The sequence below is a fragment of the Candoia aspera genome, chromosome 10 (assembly GCF_035149785.1).
Source record: "Candoia aspera isolate rCanAsp1 chromosome 10, rCanAsp1.hap2, whole genome shotgun sequence".
Taxonomy (NCBI): Eukaryota; Metazoa; Chordata; class Lepidosauria; order Squamata; family Boidae; genus Candoia; species Candoia aspera.
In genome coordinates, this window is record NC_086162.1 from 3,634,371 (window position 1) to 3,649,205 (window position 14,835).

The 14,835-nt window shown below is 43.3% G+C and overlaps 1 protein-coding gene across 2 annotated transcripts; it reads left to right on the top strand.

Moving 5' to 3' along the window:
- Positions 1-157: 157 nt before the first annotated feature.
- On the top strand, positions 158-5,955 carry ZBTB8OS (zinc finger and BTB domain containing 8 opposite strand). Of its 2 annotated transcripts, XM_063311729.1 has the most exons (7): positions 158-324; positions 932-956; positions 1,852-1,973; positions 3,504-3,586; positions 4,029-4,081; positions 4,390-4,426; positions 5,286-5,955. In XM_063311729.1, exons 1-7 carry the CDS (start codon positions 237-239, stop codon positions 5,370-5,372), a joined length of 495 nt encoding a protein of 164 aa, XP_063167799.1. In that variant the 5' UTR covers positions 158-236; the 3' UTR covers positions 5,373-5,955. The 2 variants fall into 2 exon arrangements, with proteins under 2 accessions (XP_063167799.1, XP_063167800.1); XM_063311730.1 differs by lacking the exon at positions 932-956 and having other exon boundaries at positions 207-324.
- Positions 5,956-14,835: the final 8,880 nt, after the last annotated feature.

Genomic DNA, 14,835 nt, shown 5'->3' on the forward strand with positions numbered 1-14,835 from the left:
ACCAGGACTTGGTGTTCATATTAAATATTATTTCACAGAGAGCCTTTCAACTGTGCAGTCTTCTCTCTCCCCGCCCCAACACTTTTATTGGGGGGAGGAGGAGTCTCTTGAGCTAAAGGAGTGCTGCTGTTCCTTTAAATGCAGGCATCCGAGATTGCAAAAGTCACCCGCTGAAGCAGAGGCCATCTTTGACCCTTTTCCAAACAGGAAGGCAACCCCCTTGCAGGCCAGCCTCCATGGCAAGTGACAAAAGGGACTATGATTTGACAGAAGAGCAGAAAGTTACAAAAGCAAAATATCCTTCCATCCAGAAGAAATATGAATGTGAGTGTGGTTCTTTAAACGTTTCTAGGATAGGCTAGTTATTTGTGAGTAAAGGCAGGGTGTGGCGTCAACCAGAATTTCCTCAATTTGGAGCGGTGGGGAAGGCTAAGCATAGACTGTAAGAAAAAACACAGTGGTCTTATCTTGCACCTCTGATCTGCCTGGAGAATACATAAGGAATATTACTGCATTTATAACAAACATAATAAAAAACAATATGGCTGGATAGAGTCATAGCAAAATTTATGTCTTCAGAGCACCCAAAAGTATAGCAGAGTTGGTCTGTGGAGAGCAGAGGAGATTCAGATCTACAGTAAAATAATCTTTCCATCATAGTTTAATTCCTTTGGGTTACTGGGTTGTTGTTTTTTTTTGCTTTTGGTTGTTCTTTGCCCAGCTATTGTTTTAGCATTACTAAATCAATGGGCTCGTATTTTCCAGTCTGGAAAAACACTGCTGAATTTTTGAATCTGTGATTATTATTTTTTTCAGTACAAATCAAAACCTGTGGATCCTTGAGTGTGAGGCCTTAATGTGATTTCTGTGGATTTCACTTTGACTTAAATTGCCTAATTCATCTTATGTATTCTTTTTAATCCACATTTAGATCTGGATCATACTGCTGATGTGCAGTGAGTATTTTCTCCTAAGCATATAATCTAATAGATGGAAGGGGGAGAGCTAAGTTATACAATGCCCATTCTTTCTCTAGTCTTCAGGAAAGCTTTTTTTCATGTAATATTTCCTCATTAGTAATTCTAATCTTAGTGGGCTCTCTGTTGGATACGCAAGACCAGCAGCTTGGGTCACATTTGACTAATACACAAAGCATTGTACCAGGTTAGGCCATTTATTCATCTTGCTCCATACGTTGTCCAAGTTCCCACATCATATTAAACCGTAATGTTATTTCATCTTGGTTTAGTGTGTTTAATTGAATTAATTGCATTTTATTAAATTAAGAGTCCATTAAATTAATTAAATCAATTCTATTATGGCTTAGCAAGTTTCGTGACCAGGGTTAGTCAGGAAATTATGGCTTACAAAAATTATGCGTTGGGAAAGGCAACTCAACAGTGGTTCTCCAGACTGGAAGCTTCTCCAGTTCTATTTGGAAAAGGGAGGAACTGAACAAGGACTCCCTGCCTGCAGAACAGGAGTTCTCTCACTAAGATAACATCTCTTCCCCAAAGGCCTCCAGCTTAAATCCAATTTATGAGTCTGTATGTTGGAGGAGGACACAATCTAAAAGGTTCTTCTGCAGATTGGGAAGGAAGGCGGATGGGGACAAAGATTTTTTCCACAAAGCAAGTTCTTGGTTGTGTCAAGATAGATGTTGAGCACATGTAATAGAAACGCAGAGTTAAAGGGGTAACTACTGTTTATCTATCAAAGTCTTCTATTAAAGACTTTACCGTTTTTCTTATAAGTCAACTGAACTGTCCTTTCTGATATTCTGGTCTTCAGATTTCTCATCTGTATGTTTTATTCTAATGTTAGGGAGAATTAATTCTGATAAACTTCTAGGTTGCATGCCTGGGGTGATACCTTGGAAGAGGCATTTGAACAGTGTGCTATGGCCATGTTTGGGTACATGACAGACACAGAGACGGTTGAACCTCTTGACACCGTAGAGGTGGAAGCAGAAGGTAAGAAAGTGCTTTGGGAATCAGGCTTTTCTAACTGGGTGTTCCTCAGATGTTTTTGCCCAGAACGTCCCCAGATAGGAACCACATTAAAGAAGCCTGCTTTGAATTATATTAAGGTTTTTAAAGAGCAAAGTATTAGGCAAAGATCTGTCAATGTATGGATGCACTGATTAAATGTATGAAGCTGCCTTCTATCGTGTTGTCTGTGAGCCAGTTCTCTGGTGGTCACAAGGACAATGTCTGAGATAAGAGCAGTCCCTTACCCCCTCTCCCCCCAGAAAACCCAGACAGGTAGAAAACATACTTCTACACAAAAGAGATTAGCTTCTGGACTGATACACCATGCAGGTGGGAGAAAGAGTTAACAAGAATTTGAATTATAAATGGATCTTGCATTTGATACACTGCAGTCGCTAGAGTTATTTTGTAATGGCTTCTTTAACTTTTTCACAGTAAATCTCATTAGAAGTTCTTGTATGGTTGAGTTCTTGTATCAATGAGTGCCTATTGAGTCAGGCTTGCCAGGAGAAGCCCGACCAGTTGGACTCTTAGTTTCTATTTTCTATATTGCAGGATAAACAACCCTTTTCAGATCAAACTCGACACTCAGCCTTTCACTGGCATATCAGCCTGTCTAAAAAGTGGCAGGGCCAGAAGTAGGAAGGCCCAGGGGAAAAAAATGAACTTATTCGAATATTAAATATGCTTATAATGCCCAAAGTATTCAAGAACTTCATTTTTAAGAATTTAAAGGGAAAGATTCTCTTGAATTGAGCTAAATTGCTAGTGATTGCATCCATACAGAGTCTTTATGAAAGAGGCTTGTGGGATGTTTTTTCAGCTTCCTAGCCTTGTCATAAAACAAACTGCACTTGATTGGCAAATTTGGAAGGCCTCGGGGGCTACCCCCAGACAGTTTGTGCATACCTGCAGTAGGGTTCACAGTGCCAGAGATTCCGGGCAGCAGTTCGACCTGGAATTAAGGGGGAAGACAGACAACTGTTTTCCCACTGTTAACTTAGCCTAACGTGATCAAAGCTAGTTCACATAAAAGGAACCTAGCAGGGCATTTAAAGCACTCTGTCACGTTTTTTGGATATCTGATTCAATATGGATAAATTCTTATTCATCAGGAGCATAAGATACCAAACTGTCACCCTTACATAGACAGTGGTAATTTACCACTGAGTAAACATTGTAGTTGGAGACATGTGCCTGTTCAGTAACAATTAAAATAGGAGTTCTTCAGAGTTATAAAAGACCTGTACGCATAGTTGCTGATTCTTGCAGATAGGCAGAAAGTTTAGCTTTACATTCAGTCCAGGGCAACAAGCAGGGAAAAAAAATGTTTTAATATAGTTAAGAATGTGTAGGAAAATAATTAGCCATCCAGCATGGTTCACACAAAGATTGGCTTTCATATTCTTTGCCCAGCCTAGATCTGTTTAGGGAGAGAATCAGATGTGTTTGGGCGGGGAGGAATTCTGCATTGAAAATCCACCTGAGGTCTTCTAATATGTTTTTCCATAGGACATGATATGCTATCTCTTCTCTTTCATTTCCTCGATGAGTGGCTCTATAAATTCAGCGCTAATGAGTTTTTCATTCCCAGAGTGAGTATTTACTGTCTTTCATCTTAAGGAATAGGGGTATTTTACACCCTGGCTCTTTGCTGTGGTCTTGTTGACCTGCTGAATTCATCCATTCCTATGATGCTGAGGTAGAATCATAAAACTGCAACCAGCCAGTGAGAAAATCCAAAGGGGAACAGTACTGTATTATTTTATGAAGGTCCTATTGGCTGCATTCTACTTGTGAATCAGGGACTTTTTGTAAATTAACTAGATTATATGAGCTGTTCAAGATGCTGGAGCAGAGTGGAATATCGATTTGTAGTCTCTAAGAAGTTACCGCTTCAGATGTGCCTTGATGTATAGAGAGAATTGGGAATCGTTCTTCTGCTTGGGTTAAGAATCTTGGTACTTTTAGATGCTACTGGAGCTGTGTGAAGGTGTATCCATTTTGTACTAAGGTTAATTTTCCCCCTATTTATAGGAAGTGAAAGTGCTTCACATTGATCGGATAGGTTTCAGGATACGATCTATTGGGTAAGTGAAATCATCCAATTTAAAATAGCAGGGCTGAAGTTCTAAAAGCTCGTGACATTTTGACTATTATGGAAGATCCTGCAAAGAGTCCGCATGGCTGCTGAGGGTCATCTCACTACCAGGCTTCTTGTTCACCATGACTTCTCAGAGTTTTGGGAAAGGGAATGCTGGTCACTAATGGCATCGTTGTGGTCAGTTTGTCTGCCTTAAAATGACCCGGGAGGCTTCCCCCTCCTTCAGTGGTGGCTTTTTAAAAGCGATGCTTTACTTTAGTAATCTTCTAATACTTGTTTTCTTTTACTGTCAAGGTGGGGAGAAGAGTTCTCTTTGACAAAGCATCCCCAGGTATGCTCTAACTAGCTAAGTAGTTCTTGTGGACTAGTGAACCAGAATCAAATCTGGCTTGGTTAAGCATCCTTCCGAGTTCCAAGAAAAAAATGTTTAAATCCCTGCATTCCTTGGTCAAATGCTCACAACTCCCATCACACACATGAAGTACATCCTAAGCTTTCAGCTGAACAGGGGCAGTTACTCAAATCAGTGAGGACAGATTCCCCTGAAAATGGCAACTTGAAAAGAGCAAGCTCGTGTTGGGTTCACACATTACCCTAAGCCATACCTTGTACCTGTCATTTATTGAATAAGCCACACTGGTCTAGGTTCACATAACCACAGCTAAAGGACCCATGCCGTACAAGCCACAACGTTTGGATTCACACATTGTCCCAAACCAAACAAGGGGCAGAATGGCTTTGTGTGATGTATAAATTCAGAAACTGCATTTATTTTCAACCTGACTTGAAGAAGGTGGTGAGTGTGCAGTCCCTGCCCCCAGCTTGGCTTAAGAGTTCTTCCCTTGTTGGCTGCTCTGAGTCTTTGGTCCAGGGCAAAGGGATGCTGTTACCCAAACAGGAACATGCGATTCCTGAACTCTGCTCTTGGCCGTTTCTCCCTCCTAGAAGAGAAGGATGTTTGCGGAATTCATGGGCATCCCACTGAATTCTGCCTCCACACACCACACTAATCTGTAAGGTGGGTGGCTTGGTTTTGGCATTACCTTGCTGCATAAATGCAGTCTAGCAATTATAAATTAACCTGTTGTGTGAACCCACCCTGTTATGGCTTACTGAGTAAGCCAGGGTTAAACATGGTTTGTTGAATTATCAAGTTACTTACTCCTTTTCCTTTCCTTGTTCCACCTCAGGGGACAGAAGTCAAAGCAATAACCTATTCAGCAATGCAGGTCTATGAAGAAGAAAAGCCAGAGGTTTTTGTCATAATTGATATTTAAACAAAGGACATTGTTGAAACTATGGAGTCAACGCATCTCAACTGGACAATTCCTCGGCATTCTGCCCATTGAGCTGCCGAAGGTGCAGCCATCTTAGCTGCTCTGCTGGTCAGATTTATTGGAGCAACATGAATCATTTTCAGGAGGACAGAAGCTTTAACTGCAAGTGTCTCATACTGCTGCCCAAAAACGAGGAAATAGCATTGAATGCAGATTCAAGCAGCAAACATTGAAAAGATAATTAGACCAAGACTAATCTGGCAGTGTAACCTAGAAAGCTGGAGATGAAATTGTTGGTTCCAGTGACAAGATGCTTAATGGAAAGGAATTAGGATGAATTACTTTTCTTGTTTAATTATACTATCTCCACTTCCTCCTTTGATGTGTTGAATATCCATTTATATCATTTGTGTGGTGCTTTTGGCCCATGATTAGGTGACTGAAAGCATGGCTTATACTCTGCTGCTTTCATTTGCAAATCCTTTTCTAGCCTCCAAGATTGCTTCTAACTATGTGGTAGGACAGCATCAACACCGGTGCAATTCTGGTTCGCAAATAAACCAAACCTTGGTTATAAAGAGAATCTGTTGTCCATGCTTGTTGCTGTTGCAGATCTTACACCATGGTTAAAACAGAGAGAGTCCACAGATACTGAAGAGAGCATGCAGGTTGTATCATATTCCTAATGTCTAAAGTATAGTTAAAACTCAGAGCTACGGTAGCCTCACTTAAGGCTAAGAAATTGTTACCTTTATGTAAGATAATAAGTAAAGAATGTATATTGTGGATATCCTGGGTGGTGGAGAAGTGGGTTGTCTAGCGTGAACTGTGTGTTAGAGGCCTCCCCGAGGGGGCTGGCTCAATGGTGCTGAGGCCAGGAGGCTGTGAGGCTACTCCGAACCTTCGCTCTCCCCTCTGTAGCCACCGAAGGGTCAGCAGGGCCTTTTGTTCCGGATGACTGTCGTGTTGGAAAGCCCAGGTGGGCCCCGTGTGCGGCTTCTGGGCTGACGGATGCAAATTGTCCTCCAGTATTTTTTGGTAATATGCTTCATTCACCTTGCCATCAATGTTCACTACATTCCCTGTGCCGCTGAAGCTCCCCCCCCCCGAAAAATAAAACAGAGACCCACCTCTGGGCCCCATGATAGAGAGGGTCTGCTGCTCTTCACAGGCCTTGTTGACACCCCTCCAAGCACAGCGCTTATGGCTGTGACCAGAACATTCAATTTTGGCCTCATCACACCAAATGATTTTGTTCCAGATGTTTTGAGGCTTCTCCAGGTGCTGTTTGGCGTATTGTAAGCCGGCTGTTTTGTGCATTGGTGCAGGACCAGCTTTTTTCTGGCGGTATTAGAATATCAGGTATGTTCCCCGCCTTGAGTTATTTATAAAAATAATAAAGGCGGGATATAAAATAAATAAATAAACAAACTCTGCTACGCAGCCCATGTTGGTTCCAGTAGCTCTTCCTTGTGCGTGCTGAAACTGCCACACCGCTTGGTTTCAGGGAAGCATGTATTTCCGTAGAAGCTGCCTTTGGGTTTTTCTCTGCAGCCCGACAAATGTTTATTATTTCCTTCCTTTATTGCTATGGTTTGTTTAACGATTGCACTGTTCTGTGATGCCTAATAGTCTCATTTGAATCATGTTACAAATTAAAATGTGTTTTATCTGATCACTCATTTTACTTACAAAATGGTCCACATCTTACAAATTTTGCAAGGGGTATGTAAACTTATGAGCGCCTCTGGGAAGAAGACTTGACATGAAAAAAGGCCGCCTGCTATTTGAATGTTTTCAGCAATCTTTGTTGTTTATTTGTTTAGTCGCTTCCGACTCTTCGTGACTTCATGGACCAGCCCACGCCAGAGCTTCCTGTCGGTCGTCAACACCCCCAGCTCCCCCAGAGACGAGTCCGTCACCTCTAGAATATCATCCATCCACCTTGCCCTTGGTCAGCCCCTCTTCCTTTTGCCCTCCACTCTCCCTAGCATCAGCATCTTCTCCAGGGTGTCCTGTCTTCTCATTATGTGGCCAAAGTACTTCAGTTTTGCCTTTAATATCATTCCCTCAAGTGAGCAGTCTGGCTTTATTTCCTGGAGTATGGACTGGTTTGATCTTCTTGCAGTCCAAGGCACTCTCAGAATTTTCCTCCAACACCACAGTTCAAAAGCATCTATCTTCCTTCGCTCACCCTTCCTTATGGTCCAGCATTCGCAGCCATATGTTACTTCGGGGAACACCGTTGCTTTAACTATGCGGACCTTTGTTGTCAGTGTGGTGTCTCTGCTCTTAACTATTTTATCGAGATTTGTCATTGCTCTTCTCCCAAGGATTAAGCGTCTTCTGATTTCCTGACGGCAGTCAGCGTCTGCAGTAATCTTCACACCTAGAAATACAAAGTCTTTCATTGCTTCTACATTTTCTGCCTCTATTTGCCAGTTATCAATCAAGCTGGTTGCCATAATCTTGGTTTTTTTGAGGTTTAGCTGCAAGCCAGCTTTTGCACTTTCTTCTTTCACCTTCATCATAAAGCTCCTCAGTTCCTCTTCGCTTTCAGCCATCAAAGTGGTATCATCTGCATATCTGAGATTGTTAATGTTTCTTCCAGCGATTTTAACTCCAGCCTTGGATTCCTCAAGCCCAGCATGTTGCATGATGTGTTCTGCGTACACGTTGAATAGGTAGGGTGAGAGGATACAGTCCTGCCATACCCCTTTCCCAATCTTAAACCAGTCCATTGTTCCGTGGTCTGTTCTTACTGTTGCTACTTGGTCGTTATACAGATTCTTCAGGAGGCGTACAAGATGACTTGGTATCCCCATACCACTAAGAACTTGCCAGAATTTGTTATGGTCCACACAGTCAAAGGCTTTAGAATAGTCAATAAAACAGAAAGATGTTTTTCTGAAACTCCCGGGCTTTTTCCATTATCCAGCGGATATTGGCAATTTGGTCTCTAGTTCCTCTGCCTTTTCTAAACCCAGCTTGTACATCTGGCAATTCTCGCTCCATGAATTGCTGAAGTCTACCTTGCAGGATCTTGAGCATTACCTTACTGGCATGTGAAATGAGTGCCACTGTTCGATAGTTTGAACATTCTTTAGTGTTTCCCTTTTTTGGTATGGGGATATAAGTTGATTTTTTCCAGTCTGATGGCCATTCTTGTGTTTTCCAAATTTGCTGGCATATAGCATGCATTACCTTGACAGCATCATCTTGCAAGATTTTGAACAGTTCAGCTGGGATGCCGTCGTCTCCTGCTGCCTTGTTATTAGCAATGCTTCTTAAGGCCCATTCAACCTCACTCTTCAGGATGTCTGGCTCTAGCTCACTGACCACACTGTCAAAGCTATCCCCGATATTGTTATCCTTCCTATACAGGTCTTCCGTATATTCTTGCCACCTTTTCTTGATCTCTTCTTCTTCTGTTAGGTCCATGCCATCTTTGTTTTTGATCATACTCATTTTGGCCTGGAATTTACCTCCGATGTTTCTAATTTTTTGGAAGAGGTCTCTTGTCCTTCCTATTCTATTGTTGTCTTCCACTTCCGCGCATTGCTTGTTTAAAAATAATTCCTTATCTCTTCTGGCTAACCTCTGGAATTTTGCATTTAATTGGGCATATCTCCCCCTATCACTGTTGCCTTTTGCTTTCCTTCTTTCTTGGGCTACTTCTAGTGTCTCAGCAGACAGCCATTTTTGCCTTCTTGGTTTTCTCTTTCTTTGGGATGTATTTTGTTGCCACCTCCTGAACAATGTTGTGAACTTCTGTCCAGAGTTCTTCCGGGACCCTATCTACTAAGTCTAGTCCCTTAAATCTATTCTTCACCTCCACTGCATATTCCTTAGGAATATTAGTGAGCTCATATCTAGCTGATCTGTGGGTCTTCCCTAATCTCTTTAGTCTGATCCTAAATTGTGCAAGAAGAAGTTCGTGATCTGAACTACAGTCAGCTCCAGGTCTTGTTTTTACCGACTGTACAGATGTCCGCCACCTTTGGCTACAAAGGATGTAGTCGATCTGATTTTGGTGTTGTCCATCTGGTGAAGTCCACGTATAAAGCCGTCTCTTAGGTTGTTGGAAGAGAGTGTTTGTTATGCAGAGTGAGTTGTCTTGGCAAAATTCTATCAGCCTATGTCCTGCTTCATTTTGTTCTCCCAGGCCATGCTTACCTGTAATTCCAGGTGTCATTTGACTGCCCACCTTAGCATTCCAGTCTCCCGTGATGAAAATAACATCTCTTTTAGGCATGTCCAGTAGGTGCTGCAGATCCTCATAGAACTGCTCTACTTCAGCTTCTTCAGCATCTGTGGTTGGGGCGTATATTTGGATCACTGTGATGTTAGATGGCTTGCCCTGAATTCGAATTGAGATTTGTTTTTTGGATTGTATCCAAGCACTGCTTTAGCCACTTTACTATTAATTATGAAGGCTACTCCATTTCTTCTGTGGTCCTCTTGTCCACAGTAGTAGATCTGGTGGTCACTTGATGTGAAGTGGCCCATTCCAGTCCATTTCAGTTCACTGATGCCCAAAATGTCTATCTTTAATCTTGACATCTCACCAATAACCACATTCAATTTGCCCTGGCTCATAGATCTTACCTTCCAGTTTCCAATGGTGTGTTGATCCTTAGAACATCAGATGCGCCGTTCACCACCAGCACCGTCGGCCGCTAGCCGTCCTTTCGGCTTTGAGCTAGCTGCGTCATCACGTCTGGGGCTAGTTGAACTCATCCTCTGTTCCTCCCCAGTAGCATTTTGACCATCTTCCGACCTGGGGGTCTCATCTTCCAATGGTATACCGACATATCTCTGGTTGTACTGATCCATTTAGTTTTCATGGCAAGAATGCTGGGGTGGGTTGCCATTACCTTCCCCAGGGATCGCATTTAGTCTGACCTCTCTGTCATGACCTTCCCGTCTTGGGTGGCCCTTCACGGTTTAGCTCATGGCATCATTGAGGTGCTCAAGCTCCAGCACAAGGTAACGATCCTTTGCTGAAGTCTCACTTGTTACTTGGATGTATTTCTTGGTTTGGGCTTAGAAAGATAGCTTCCCTCATGGGGAACACTGTTGCACAGTCACTGATGCTTTGTTCTGTTGGATTGATCTCTCTAAACCTAAAAGGCAATACATGTGCCAGGGGGATGGCTGGGTGGGAGAAAGGAAAACAAATAACTGTGATGCACCTTACATATGCAGCACTTTCTATAAAATGCTATCTCCAGCCTGTTCTTTTTTAGAAAGTTCAAATCTGACAGTTCTATGGAAGTGGAATAAAAAGATAAAAGTGCTTTTAGACTCTAATCCTGCCTTGTTTTAATCCATGCATAATGGTAAATAAATAGTAAGGGTGTTTTTTTTTTTAATATAAAGACATTTTGAAAATGATGGATAGCATTTGGGTTGATAGCTCACAAATCCTGCGAAACTGTTTAAGGACCACATTCCCTTCCCACCATCTCTCTCTCTCTCTCTCTTTCACACACAACCATTTCTTCTCAACAGGTATTCTAAGCCTTTCACACATCCAGATCTGCTTACAAAAGGCTTGCTGATAAAGCCACAATTTGCTGCTTTTGCATAGTTCTAAGTCAAAGCCAAACTAATTGCATTGCAGCTTAGCATGGATAAACTCAGAAGCCACCAAGTCCTGCTACCCTGCCAGCTTTTCAGTACAGCGAAAATGTTACTTTATTTAATCCAACTGTCTTAGTTGTAAGCTGAACTATCTCACCCTAAGGATCGTGCTAGTAACACGCTTACGTCTGAGTTCATGGAGATTCTTCTGCAAGAGAACCCATCCCCACCCCCCACCCCAGAGCCTGCCTTTCTCCTCTTGAGCCTCAATGCCAGCCCCACATGCCAACATTTGTAGCTGCAGCTTTTCTTGTCATGGAGGAAAAACGCCGGGCCACCCTTCATCTGCTTGGTTTTGCTATGTCCGGCTCTTACTAAAAGCACAAGAGCAGAGGTGGCAAAGGCATTGGCAACATTGCTTCTTGAGACCAGCTGGTGGGTGCTGCAACAGCTGTATTACCTCTGCAGTATAGAGTCACGGAGCAGCAAAAAATTCAACATCACACAGTCGCTGGTATTATCTTGAATTTTTGGACTCCCTCCGTAGACGCCCTGGTTCCAGAGTCCCTGCACGTTTACTTTGATGCAGACTCCAAGCCAGCCCAACTTCTGCCTGTTTCTGATGTTGCTTCCGCACTTCTGGACTTTGCAGGCAGCACAAGCTCACAAGTTGCTGCTTATTCCCAGTTTGGGTTCTGAATTCCTACTTGTCTTTTGAGAGGAAAGGGCCACAAAGAAACATTTTGGAGGAAACCTAGACTCCAAGCTTCCAACCAAGTTTGGGGAAACAGGCCGTTTTTATCAGTTAAGAGGCCTGTACAGACCTGGCCACCAAGGGATGACCCCGGTGATCCATTAGGGTTTTGTCATCCCCAGTGGATCAGATTTCTGCCCCCCTTCTACCCTTTGCAGAAACTAAAGGAAGGAAGTCCACTGAGCGTCGATTAGATACCAAATCTGAAGACACGTCTCTGGCCTCTGAAATTCTGCTCCTCTGTAATGCAGAAAATCTTGGTTTTATAGCAGCATCTCTATTGGGAAGATAATCAGGGAGGCAGAACTCAAAAGTCACCCCACGTGGCCTGTGGGATGGAAAAGCCAGGGTTCATGCCTGTCCCACAACGGAGGAGAGTAACTCTCCACCCATCGCTGAGTGGCCCTTGGATAATCTTGTGGGCAGCAGAAGTTCTGCACATTCAACATCGGAAATGCAAAGCTCACATCTTGCTTTGAGATGCCCACTTTCTGGCCAAATTGCAGTGCCATTTCCGGGCAGAGGGAATTAGCACTTGTCAGCCTTTGGACTGACAGAGAAGCAAACCTTCCCTCTTCAGCTGCACCGCCCTTAAACAGGTAACAACCCCAGTCCACTCATGGCTTTAATCTTCCTACATTATGGGTAGTCCTCACTTAATGACAATTGGGACCGGAATTTTGGTTGCTAAGCAAAACAGTCATTAAGCAAATCTAACCTGATTTTATGACCTTTTGTGGTCATTAAGTGAATCACGCAGCTCCCCATTGATTTTGCTTGCCAGAAGCTGGCCAGGAAGGTCAAAAATGGTGATCACATGACCACGGGACACTGCGATGGTCGTAAATGCAAACTGGTTGTCAAGCACCCAAATTGTGATCAAGTGACTGTGGGAGACGCTGCAACAGTCGTAAGTGTGAGGACTGGTTGCAAGTCAGTTTTTCCAGCACTGTCGTAAGTCTGAACCATCACTAAACGAATGGTCATTAAACAAGGACTATCTGTATGCAATTTTATCAAGGGATCTGGCTGCCTCTGCTGGAGACAAAGGATGGGAATAGTTGGACCCCATACATTGTGGTTTCACTGCAGTTTCATCGTGTTCATTTGAATATACTCCAAGGCAATCCTACCTAAGAGGGCAACAAGATTTTCCATCTCTTGGCCCCTCCGTAACTTTTTTCCAGTGATAATTTTCTTAGTTAAAGTTGTTGGCACATACATATTTTTGTACCAATTGCAATGATTAATCAGCTGATTAGGGCTGCAAAACATTGTGTGGGATCCTCAGCTAAGCACAGGAATCCGAAAGGATCTTCCATCAGGAAAAGGAAGACCTCCTCCTCCCTGGAAGAGGCACCCACTTTTTCTGTGTATCTTTATTTCCTGCCCCTTCCCTTATAAAGTCCCTGCATGGAATGCTGCAGGAAAGCATGCGGAGTGGTGCTGCTTAAGGAACACATTTCCAAAAGCTGTTTCCATCAGAATTTCCACTAATCCCCACCCCACCCCATGAGAGAGAATCCTACCTTCCCCCCATTGTAGTAGGAGAACCATGTTAATCTTTGGTGGCAAAAAAATCAGGAGCCTGGTAGCGCCTTTTCCCACAAAAGGCATCAGCTTTTAAGAAAATGTGTAAGTCGAACAAGGTGCTACCAGACTCCAGATTTTCTGCCTTCCCCCCAGTGGAGAAATTGCCAACAAAGGCCACTCCAAATCTGGCACCTGAAAAAAGGGGTGGTGAATTTGAAGCAGGCCCATGGGCCAGCTGCTGCAAACACGCCAGGGCGTCTCCCCATTCAGAGGACCTACCTGTCGACCACACCGTCTCTGCTGCCCATTTTGAAGATTGCTCTACCTCTTACAAAATACACGGGCAACCCACAGCCCTGAGCTTTCCTCTTCTCTCCTTATAAAACCCGAACAGCCTGTGTGCTCTGTGGTTTGGTACCGCTCCCAGGCTTTGCAAAAAGCCTAAAGCTGCTTCTTCACAGTAGTGTTAATGTGCAACCTTCCATTGGAAGAAAAAAATGCCGCCTTAATTTGAGGTGCCCCCGCAGCCGAGCTGCATCTGCCCCCCTTGTGTACAAGGCCTTCTGTCCCTAAAGCTTTACTGCAGGACAATTTAAGGCAGGGACGAGTGAATTCCCCTGGCTTTGTGGCCTCTCCCATCAAGAGTCAGGGTGGGAAAGCACCCCCCCCCCAATTCTCCTTAAAGGGTGGCCGTGGGGCTTGGGCAAGAGTGGGTGGAGGCCTGGGACAGAGGCATTTACCACCTTTCAGGGTGCCAGGGCACAACTGCTCCATGCTGATCAAGTTAACCCAACAGGAGGGTTTGGGCAGGGGAGATGGGATTGGAAGCAGCTTTCAAGCAGGAAAGTCAAATTTACTAATCTTGGGTGATCTGGCCCTTAGCTCTCTACAGTATCTGCTTAGTAGAAAGCTAAATCCTAGGAAAATAATGACAGGGTGTGGATTCATTTAGGCTTCAGTTTGATCAAGCCCTGGGTTTACAGCAACCTTGACAACCTAGTTTTTAATTTTTTTAATCATTATTATATAATGATTTTAGGTATACATATTTATTGTTTTATTGCATTGCTGTATGCTGCCCAGAGGTCACTCTCATGAGATGGGCAGCCATATAAATTTGATTAATAATATCCAGATGTGATTATAATCCAATATTATCCAAAGTTGCCACAATTGGGAAACACTAGATTAAAGCAGTGTTTTTCAAACTTGGCAACTTTTAAGATGTGTGGACTTCAACTCCCAGAATTCCCCAGCCAGTCTGGTCTAGTGGTTAAGGCACCGGGCTAGAATCCAGGAGTTTGAGAGTTCTAGTCCTGCCTTAGGCATGAAAGCCGGCTGACTTGGGAGAACACTAAGTGTGACGGTAGGGTTATCTCCCTGTCTCCCAATGATAAATACTGAGTAGAATGTTGGATATTGTATCTAAGGTGCAGACATAAAACTGGTGCTTAAAAGTTTGTGAACCCTTTTGAATGTTCAATATTTCTGCATGTCAGTATTTCGTACGACCAAGAATGGTTGAAGCAGAAGAAAGTTAATGTTGTGGAATGGCCAAGTCAAAGTCCTGACCTTAATCCTATAGAAATG